This window comes from Dendronephthya gigantea, unplaced genomic scaffold (assembly GCF_004324835.1).
Source record: "Dendronephthya gigantea isolate DGI-Jeju-01 unplaced genomic scaffold, DenGig_1.0 000132F, whole genome shotgun sequence".
Lineage (NCBI taxonomy): Eukaryota > Metazoa > Cnidaria > Anthozoa > Malacalcyonacea > Nephtheidae > Dendronephthya > Dendronephthya gigantea.
The window spans coordinates 208,030-219,269 of NW_021163142.1; the positions used below are offsets into that span (position 1 = coordinate 208,030).

The 11,240-nt window shown below is 36.3% G+C and overlaps 2 protein-coding genes across 3 annotated transcripts; one reads left to right on the plus strand and one right to left on the minus strand.

Annotated features, from left to right (window-relative positions):
* Positions 1 to 291: 291 nt before the first annotated feature.
* Positions 292 to 9,535, minus strand: LOC114536206 (zinc finger protein 239-like). 2 transcript variants are annotated; one of them, XM_028557531.1, is made up of 2 exons: positions 9,458 to 9,535; positions 292 to 1,683 (listed from the first exon to the last, which is right to left on the minus strand). In XM_028557531.1, exon 2 carries the CDS (start codon positions 1,672 to 1,674, stop codon positions 577 to 579), a length of 1,098 nt encoding a protein of 365 aa, XP_028413332.1. In that variant the 5' UTR covers positions 1,675 to 1,683; positions 9,458 to 9,535; the 3' UTR covers positions 292 to 576. The 2 variants fall into 2 exon arrangements, with proteins under 2 accessions (XP_028413332.1, XP_028413331.1); XM_028557530.1 differs by lacking the exon at positions 9,458 to 9,535 and adding an exon at positions 3,737 to 3,987.
* LOC114536205 lies at positions 8,546 to 11,007 on the plus strand. The gene is made up of 5 exons (XM_028557529.1): positions 8,546 to 8,664; positions 8,738 to 8,781; positions 8,923 to 8,988; positions 9,197 to 9,296; positions 9,801 to 11,007. The coding sequence occupies exons 1-5, from the start codon at positions 8,599 to 8,601 to the stop codon at positions 10,683 to 10,685; spliced, it is 1,161 nt and encodes a 386-aa protein (XP_028413330.1). The 5' UTR covers positions 8,546 to 8,598; the 3' UTR covers positions 10,686 to 11,007.
* The last annotated feature ends 233 nt before the right edge of the window (positions 11,008 to 11,240 follow it).

Below are 11,240 nucleotides of genomic sequence, written 5' to 3' on the forward strand. Positions count from 1 at the left end.
ATTAGCTACAGCTTCCACTTAAAGAATATTTTGGAACAAATGTCAAATGAGCTTTTCTAAGTTCTAACTCATTAACGCAGATATATGAAGTATAAATTAGCCAATCAGACGCCAAAAACTTGCCAAGATTTTTATTAATTCCCTATAAATTCTTGTGATAATTAACAAATATTTTTTTGTCTATTAATGTATGCTTTGACAACTAAGTTCATCAGATTGATTTATGGTCATTTTCAAAGTTCAAAAAAACTTAGCAATGTCATTATTAACATAACAAATGTAGCCATTTATTTTAACAAATAACAAGCCTTTAACTATTATGAATTGCAAATTTGGGTAAATAGAACAAATTAATGTTTGTTGATAATAATAATGTAATTTGGCCATGCAAATAATTGAAGGCTTGTGAAAAACACCCAACAAAATCTGAAACAGAGTTTGCTGCAAACATTGGCAGCATTTTCGATATGTGTACAAGCAAAGGAAAGTCTGTCTCTAACCCTGTATTATTGTATAAATCTAATGTTTTAGCTTGCTCATATAACATGAATAACTAAAAGCAGCAATAAAACATAGTCAGCCCTCATTATTGTGAGCAATCATGTGGTCTTCAAGTTCTCTGGGAACATCAAACACAACATCACAGATACAACATATATATCCGACACCAGTTGGTGTTGTTGATTCAAGTTCTTGACAAAGAGCACATTGATATTTTCCATCCTTGCCATGTTCCTTCGCTATATGTTGCACTAATTGCATGAAATCTGAATGCTGCTTTTTGCAAATACTACAAGTACAGTATCCAATGTTTTCGTCTTTAACAAAATAATCCAGCAAATCTTGTGGCTGGTCAATCTCTTTATTGCAACTTTTGCACAACAAATGACCCTTTCTGTGCTTCTCTCTAGTGTGTGTCCTCTTATGAACTATAAGGTTTGTAGTGTATCTAAATCTCTTGTTACAAACATCACATTCATATGGTTTCTCGCCAGTGTGTATTCTCTTGTGAGCTACAAGCCCCGTAGATCGTGTAAATATCTTCTTACAAACATCGCATTCATACGTTTTCTCTCCAGTATGTGTCCTCTTATGAACTTTAAGGGTTCTAGTATGTCTAAATCTCTTGTAACAAACATCACATTCATAAGGTTTCTCGCCAGTGTGTATTCTACTATGCAGTACAAGCCCCCCACTTTGTCTAAATCTCTTGTTACAAACATCACATTCATAAGGTTTCTCGCCAGTGTGTATTCTACTATGCAGTACAAGCCCCCCACTTTGTCTAAATCTCTTGTTACAAACATCACATTCATAAGGTTTCTCGCCAGTGTGTATTCTCTTGTGAACTACAAGCCCCGCAGATCGTGCAAATATCTTCTTACAAACATCGCATTCATAAGGTTTCTCTCCAGTATGTGTCCTCTTATGAACTTTAAGGGTTTTAGCATGTCTAAATGCCTTGTAACAAACATCACATTCATAAGGTTTTTCGCCAGTGTGTATTCTACTATGGATTACAAGCCCCGTAGATCGTGTAAATATCTTCTTACAAACATCACATTCATAAGGTTTCTTTCCAGCAAGTTTGTCAGTTTGCCGCTTTGATCTCTTTTCAGGAACTCCACATTCGTGAGAGTGTTTCCTTTGAATGATACTTCTTTTACCCGACATGATTTTACACTGTAAAACGATGGAAGATTTTATGCGGCGTTGAGCAAAAATTCACCAACGAATGGCTATAATCACTACAATTCAGGATTTATTCTCGACGCGGGAACACTGCGCGGGAATTATTCACGACGCGAGAACCGCGTCCTATTTCGGAGTCCCAGGGACGACAATCTGCCAGTGAACTCAAGTAATTAATACGTACTAATTATCTTGGAGTTAGTAACTGACCATTTAAAATACAATCATTTGCTAATGTTTAAAAAAACATGGTTTTTGTTTCAACCATGCAAGTATAGCGCTTAACTATCGGATTTAGCGTTCCAGGTTTTATTACATTTATTATTTACAGTCAGTTGAGGCCTAAATTAGAACTTCAATTTCCCACACTTTTTCATATAAGTGTCAGTTAAAAAGCAATGTTTTACGAATCAGCGCAGCAAATTTCCATTTATTTTTAATAGGCAGGCACGAAGAAAAACTTTAGGCACTATTATTCAAAACCAAAATACAAAAAAATAAATAAAGCTAATGATAATCCCCAAAAGGTGGTACACGACCATTTTTGTTTCGTATTAGAACTATATTGGCCGTTGCTTTCAAGTAATGTCCGTTATTTTAGGAAAATTTTACTCGCTAAGTACCTTTTACCGCGTTAGAATTAAGTACTTCGATGAACGGAATCCTATTTAGTCTATTCATTTTAATAAAATTCTGTCAAACCAAAACTTTCCGCAAACAAATATGAAACTGACAACAAGAATAGATTACTAAAGATATATTTGCGGATAAATTTATCCAAATCCACGAACCGGAATAAATGTACAGGAAATTCTCAGTCAAAGAAACGGGAAGCGAAAGTTGACTCGCAGACATGAACTTCTGGTATTTTGCTCTTGAAATTTGTCCCGGTTTAACAATGGCTCTCGATAAAATTATCCGTATATATATGAACATTTATATTGAATATAGTAAGTTTTATAGAGAAACAATAATAATAATACAATCCAGTTAAACTAAGTTTGTCTCGTTAAAAGATCGAAAGATTATAGAATGTTTACAAACATGGATGACAGCATGGGACCGAAGCGAAAAACAATTCAGATCTGTTGCAATGCAGGAATCGAAACCATGCCCCCCAACGAGCCCGGAACAGTGCCCTTACCTTTCATGACTAGGAAACAAAATTGTTTGTGTGAGTAGGCGAAGATCGAAGCTTCTATATATTGTTTGGATAAATAAAGCGTATGCATGATTAGTTAGTTAATCCATATTTATGTGGGGATTTTCGCCCAACTTACCGCCACCCGACCAGAATATAGGGAGTTTAGCCAGGCGACCCAATGGTAAAATGGTGTATAGAGACTATGGTTTAAATCCGTTAAATCTTTGTATTTAAAGTGTTTAAACTATAAGATAAACCGCGGAAGAATAAACAAATTTGATTTTCATATTTAGTGTTTTTATATACCGTTTATACAGTGCTTAAGACTACATGTTTCATATTTCGTAATTCATCGATATTTTACATTATCCATCATCGGTGATCAATAAAGTTGATTTTCTTCCATTAGACATGGCATTTATGACTACCGAGTACCGACAGTATACACAATATCGGCCGATAAATCACCACATATGAAAACAGGGCTTTATACTTGACTGCGATATATAATAGCGCTATAGCCGCGTTTTCTGTTGTAAAAATATACCTGGTTCCCATTCATTCGTAATGGTCGTGCCATGAATTATTCGCAAATGTAAAGGTGGATGATGTATATATATACTTGTAGAATTATGGGTTTGTGTAGTCAGCAACGACCGACTTGAGTACAGAAAGCAAAGACAATTTCACAACCGGACTATTTCAAATCTACCACAAAATAAACCGAATAACAACCACGAAATTAACTACAATGTTAGAAGTGTTAAACGTCAAGGCTTTTGGGTATACTGAATTATCCAGAATTATTTGAGATGACAGGCACTTAGTACTTATAAACAGTATAAACAAATAAAAACCATTATTTAACCGAAATTGGTTTGTTGTCATGCAGCAACTTACTCTCCCTAATTGTTAAACATGATAGGCTGGCCTCCTCCGCACTTCCGCGTCCAGAAGCAACTGAAGTTGTTATAAACAGTGTCTTCTAGATATCATCAAAGAATTTCTAAGATGATGAAGATTGTTGATCGAGAAATTCGAATCCTGTCTCAGGGAGTGTGTTTCATGAAAACATTGTTCTTATAGCGGTATAGCATAGTCAGCCGGACGATTTAATTGGTGCCGCTGTATATATACAGCTAATATTTTGGTCTCCATGAATTTAATATAAAAACAATGAATTTCTAACAAAAGAATGAATAAATAAAATGCATGACCGAAAATTTGCATAGCGGGACTAAAGCTCCGTTTACACTACACATGCAGTCTACACTCAATTTATAGGCACAGCACGGCCAAAATTGGTACCCGTGCCCAGTTTTATAAGTGTTCAGGCTACCAAAACAAAGACCAAGCACACATGAAATGGTTACGGGTACCCATTTTCGCCGTGTCGTGCCAATAAATCAAGTGAGTGTAGTTAATCGCGGGGCTTATTACATTATCAGGTTGGCTATACGCTTTTGATTGTTCTATCTATTAGACTATTACGAAATTATTCCTTATCAAAGCTAAAGGTGATGTTTATATAGCTAAGTAAAAAAATACAGCATGTTTTCAACCCGCAATCAGTAAATTTCATCAAGCCACAAAATTTAGACATCAAATGTTTGATTCATAAATCAGTGAAAATGCTTGTAACTCGAGTATACAAATTTATGCTTTCAAATTGCATGTAAAGTCGGTCTCAAGCTCTCAATAATGATACAGTTTTTACATTATGCCGCGCCAACGCCAATGGCTGAATTAAATTATATGGCAATGCATGGCTTTAAAATTTGGAGGTTTGGAGGCTTTAAACTTCGAGGAATTCTCTCAATTTATAAAGACGGCTATGCACTCATTTGTGCAGGCATAGTGAATGGCAGAAGTCGCATGTGTTTCACATGTGATCAATGACACGTCCCTCACATGATTGTACAACCCGGTCATGTGAATTTCTCGAATTTGATTTTGTAATGCTTTCGCAATTTATTGACTTTTCGAACTGCTTGGCTGCCGTTGAGCCGATCTTCTGAAGAATCTAAGCCGATTTCTCAGGTCGAATACCGATGTAAACAACGACTAAGGCGAAGCAGTAAGCACGACATTGAATGGCCATGACAGAATAGAACTAGCAGTTTTACTGAACATGATGAGTCATGAGTCTATATACATTGTGCTAAAAATATAGTCATGAAATTCAAATTAGTCATATTCATTATTTTAAACCGACAGATTATATTTAAATTATAACAATTATATAAGGCTGGTTGCCAGTCAGGGAAATTATCCTCCGGACAGTATCGGACAGAATAGATTCCTTTATCCAAGCATTATGCTTTATCAACTAAAACTTTGTCTTATGCACAAAAGATTGAAAAGAAACCATACTGTCCGATCCGGCCAGAAGGATAATTTTCCTGAATGGAAACCAGCCTTTATGGTTAAAATATAATTTCACTGTTAGACTTCTACAGGTCCTGCATGGGTACGAGGTTGTAGCCGCTATACTTGTCTTAATTCGTTACTGATACACATGTATATATGCATGTAATGAATTCTACGAGTAACTCATGCATGCATGCATGTATATGAGAAACCGAAATCCAAGAGGCGGTTGTACGAAGACCAGAGAGCGCTTCACCGGATAGTGGGTTTTTCAATCCAAAACATTTCGTATAGTTTGATGCAATTTGAACTGACCTTTCTAGTCTTGAAGTGTGTTTCTTTCTATTCATTAATTGTTATAGGTCAACATATACAATTTTATCACTTTTCAAGGCATTCAGTTTGCAAATCACTAAATCGGATAGCGCTTCCAGTCTTTTAGCAAAAGTCCTTTCTACTTGAAGTGATGTTTCTTTCTATTCACTGTTTGGTCAACATCTACAATTTTATCATTTTTCAAGCACTTGGACGCGCTTCTAGCCTTCAGCTTAAGCTTGCAAACAGCCCCTGTTATTTGTTGGCACTCCATTTCTTTTCCCATAGGATGGGCAACTTCAAGGCGATTATATAGCGATTATCTTCCTGTCATACCAATTAAAGAAAAGTAAAATATCCAACCAAATCCTTTATTTTAATCACTATATAAATGTGTTGCGCTGATCTGATAATGCACAAGCTCTTTTAACAACAGAAAATATTAAAAACGTAGCCAACTTCCGGAGACCGAATCGAAAAAACCAAGAGATCACGCGATACTAAGCCATTGGGTCTTTCTGAGGAACTACGTATATGTATAGTTTAACGGTCCAGCTTGAATAAGGTTCGGTAAGAAAGCATTTTTCTCTCGGTTCTAGATTTTCTGAATTAGGTGATGTTCATTATGGTATGGGGAAGAATTAAACTTGCTCCGAAAAACAGCATCTTGTAAACCGCGAAGATATATATTAATATGAGTTGTAAAACAAGACGACAATTTGCGGTGATAATTTGCCTTTCAAAGTTATTCAAAATATCATGCATTGCTATCATTCATGGCATGCTGGAAAGCTTTTTAATGGAGAGCCTTATAAGTTCTAGTAAGATGTAGTTTTTTCGATTGCTCCAGATCCGCTTGGCCATTTCATACAGCAAGGTATATATACGCATGTGATATACTACAACCTATGAAACATATCTATATCTATCTATTTATATCTATATATATTCTATACAATATTGTGCGATTATACGATATATATATCGTGAACTATAAAAAGATTTTAAAAAGTGCGAATACTACGTGACGATGCATGTCATGTTGATCTTAAGCTTCACTTTATTTTTTTATAAATGATTGTTTCGCCCACAGCCATTGACATGTGCGGTCATTATAGAATATATAGTTAGTCCGGTATATACAAAGAAATATGACGCAATCGTGCAGCCTGAACCGCATTCGAAGCACAAGTATAGCGGCAGTTGCTCACATAATGTGTGCTCTCACTTCTCCGCGAACTGAATTCGAAGTATATAAAAACGCAGTCATTCAAAAATTTGGTTCTTGCTTTTAGTTTTATTGAGACTTTGGTTCAAACGATTGTCTTTTATTGAAACTTTAAAATGGTTCAAATGATGAAACGGTTCATGCATCGCTCGCAGAGTAACAATTATGCAACACTAGAATACAACTCTTATATATATATAGGTTTACACGCAGCTATAGGGAATGACATCATATCTATAAACATGATATAGCGATTAATAAATCGATAGTTATACTATAATTATAGATCGAGAAAGGGAAACCGGATTTTCGAAACCTTGTCTCGAACCTCGCACGTATAGAGAGTAAGAGAGCACACTAGAGAGAACCTATATAGAGATTAGAGAACTTCAGAAAATCAAATCGGTCAAGAATGAACAATGATCTCATCATTCAAGCCTCCATGCGCGGATTCAAATTCAGTTCCCATTCAGAATACTGCTTGTATGATGTATTATATATACAAGTATATATATATTAATGCTGTCAAGTGTCTAAGTTTTTTATCGCATGATCGCTAATTTTAAGCAATTCGGAGCATCTTTAAACCTGAATATAGGATATCGCAAAGCCGCCATGTGTGGCCATTATGATAATGAGTTAGGAACAAATTGGCAGGTTTAAGAACAGTGAAAAAATCATTCTAAAGAATCCTCTACAAAGTATCAATTGTGTATAATCATGTGTATAATCAAGTATAAAAGTGGAAATTGTTACAAACTTCTAAAATAGCGCGTTTAAGCGATCGAACTAGAAGTTTGTACTGTTTGTATTATTGTATATACAGCAGAATGCATGCTAGTCAAATGAATATAGGCAGCGATTGCAATCTAATAAGGTATTGAAGATTTCATCCGTATATATCTTTGCCCGTTGATCTTTTGATAAATCAAGAGTTGTTTTGGTACATCGATCGTTGCTATGAAATCCAAGCCAACAAGACTTACAGCGTGCATATATAGCCGTAAAAGCCATTGATCAATTTAGAAATTTTTGATGAACTATAAATATAGATCAAAAGTTATATACCGGTGTAACTATATATGGTATTTTGTACAAATATAGTTTATTATTGTCATACACGAAATATTGTACATGGCAGTCTACTTGTATAGTTCAGAAGTGAGTTTCATATAGTCGCTAATAGCTCATAATATAAAACAGCTTTTTCTTGTCCGCTTACGATTTCACTCTCGGCCGCCTACGAGTCGACTCAAGTTGCTCATGCAACTTTAATCTAAGTTCATTTCTAAGACGAAAAGATGTCATAAATTACGTGTGGGCCCTCAGCGCTGCCATATTGCTCTTGTGAAAAATCATATAATATACATGCACGTAACATTTCAGACTGAAGACACTGAGCACATAAATAAAAACCTACAAAAGACGACAGATATAGGGTATGCTGTAAGTGTAATTATAGTATGCTACAAGGAACTGTATTAGGAAAAAAATTCCCGCATTAAAGGGCAAGGAAGTAAGTAATGACTACATTAAAGCTAAATATATGCTTTTACAATACTGTGGTCAATATATATATAGCGTATGAAATAATTGCTTGCCGAAGGGCGAAGTGTAGGTAGAGAATATAGAAAATTATGTGTCATATTTGTGGCTATTGTGGACACAATTGACGTGCCTACGTGGAATTTCGTTCGTTTTAGTTTGCCTTCTGTTTTAATAACGTAAACGCTTACCTACCCACTCATAAAACACCTAAACGCTTAATGACGTCATATCCTTGTGCCTTTGTTATATTAGCCCGCTCACGTCTGTTTGCGACTTAAATTAAGCCAGACTTGCTTGTGCAATGGAGGAGAGAGACGACCAAGGCATATTCGCTGCGGAACGGCTGCTTAAGAAACGTATCAGAAAGGTAAGACGATATTTAGCGAGAATATTACATCTTTACATCGCCCTAAACGCTTAAATTGTTTATCTTCCTTCAGGGACGTCGTGAGTACTTAGTTAAATGGCTGGGATATTCAAGCAAGTATGTATTAAAACTTGAGTACTTTTGTACTGATATATACATGAATACGCATAATGTAAATATACATATAGTCCCGATATAAATACGCATGCATTTTGTGAGAATTTGTTATTGGATTGTTTTGTTATCGTTTCGTTTTAGATATAATACATGGGAGCCGGAAAATAATATATTGGATGAGCGACTGTTCCAGCAATTTCAGCTGCGGTAAGGACATATTTTAGTCGCTTTATAAACGTTGTTGCGAAGGGCAATGTTTCATATCTGGCGACGTAAACACAAAATTGAACTCGTGTTGTGTCCGTTGCCGCGGGTGGTCGTAAATGACCGATAATTCTGGAAGATTTCATCATGAAAACAATGAGTGTATCGCAGCAATTTCCGAATCTTATTTGTCAAAACTTTGCCTTTTCAGACAAAGAACCAAAACATCTTCTAGCGATTCTGTACGGGCCAGCAATTTCAATGATGGCCAAACGACGAGAATGCTCACAGATGTAGACCCCAAGGACAAGGTAATTGGCATATTCAATTTAACTCTGCGTTTCTAACGACACAAAATGAATGAGCATCTACTATAGTTCTAGCGCTAAGTAAAAGATTTTGTCTTATATTGCACGATCATCACTTTATATTTTTTTAAATCATGCTCATCAATCTTACATTTGAAACAAACCTTTAAAACTGTTTTCAACGTTTCAGCCTTCGGGGAACATTTAAGCTCATTGACAATGATAAGGCTTGCAACATATCCCTATAATATAAGACTGCACGCAACGCGTTAATGAACATTTATATTGTTGACGCTATGATAATTTATCCCACTCGTAAGATCTGAGCATTACGCTGCGATTTTATATCTAGTTATGTCAACATCACAGCTTGTTTTGCCAATAACATCTAACTGACCTGTTTCAATGCTTATCATTTGACCTTTGGCTTGTAAAAATTACTTATGCGTACGGCTGTCATCGTATATCAGACGATCAGCGCTTCATTTTTCCTTCGTACCATTTTAGGAACACAAGTTCGGGGGAGAAGCGAAATTTCATGACCCTAAACGTTGTTTTGAGGAAGTGATTACCCCAGAAGTACGCAGTGGGTATAGAAATGATGTAGGCGAGTGTCTTACACCACGTCGGGGCAATCAAGACGTACTTAACCCAAATCACGAACGCTTTGTTAAAGCCGACACGGATTTGCTTCGTGAAAGAAGATATGGATCAGACAATGGGACAGGAACGCCTGTCGAATGCAAAACAGTGGAAATTGAAAACAAGCTTACAAACTCGATAAACAAAACGACGGCGAGCGAGCAAAAAGCGCTGACGTGCTTCACAATCGACGCGATTCTCAAGAAAAATGATGAGCGGGCAAATTTTAATGCTGACAAGTGCAATGACGAAGCGAATGTAACCTCGACCTTGCTCAAACGAAAACGACCCGAGGATCTTAAGACCGATACGACATCTGGAGTGTTTGAAACGAGCACGAAGGACGGCGAGAAATTCGCAAAAAACAGGAAATATCACAGTTGCTCTGCAAGCTCAACATCGAGCTTCGATGAAAACCAAGAGTCGATAAAGCAAAGTCCAAGCCGAGATTCGGGTGTCTTTTTCGACAGTGATGCAAGTCCCATCAGTCCGGTCACATCATCGGGCAATTTCCTGTGGAAATCACCTTTAATTACACCGTGGTACCCCCTCTATTATGTCCCCTATGACAAAACGTCGCCTACCGCTGGTTTATCCGATGGCATTTACAGTGTATCTCATCCAACAAGTATGCTACCCGGTTTATCGTGCTGTGAATCACCATACGGTTACCAGCAGAGCCCATTTCATTACCTTATGGTCGATCGCACAGGATGTGTGGTCAGACCAAGAGCCTGGGAACTAAACTAATGGATAATGGGAAAAAATATTTGATTGGGAAAAAAATAATAACTGCATGGCTTTATCATGTCTCGTCTGCTATCCATAATAAGCGATCCTACGGAAGTCATTATTGGGTATTTTGATATTGAAATAGTTGTGTTAAAAAGACGCGATGTTTATTTTTTCGTTCTTGCAATGGACAAATATGACTTTTACATTACGTTACCTTGAAAATAACGGTGAAAATGTAAGCAAAAGGTCTATCCTTTTATGTTAACTAACTTGGCTGAAATTATGTACATACGCGTTACTCAATGACGAACTTGCTTATATTAGCAATAAAAATTGACAACTGATATTTTTGTTAATTGGTTTTGGGTTTCCAGCATAATTCACTTACTCGCACAAAGCGACGCCATCTTGAATTAATCTTAAATTTAATTTGAAGAGCGGTATAAGCAAAAACATCCCCTTGCTTTGAAACAACCGACACTGAATTTTGGACTTTGATTTTCCAATCAGTTTGTCAGGAGTAAAAAATAAAGAAAGGTAGAAATGCAATATCTAGTGCGCATAGAATTG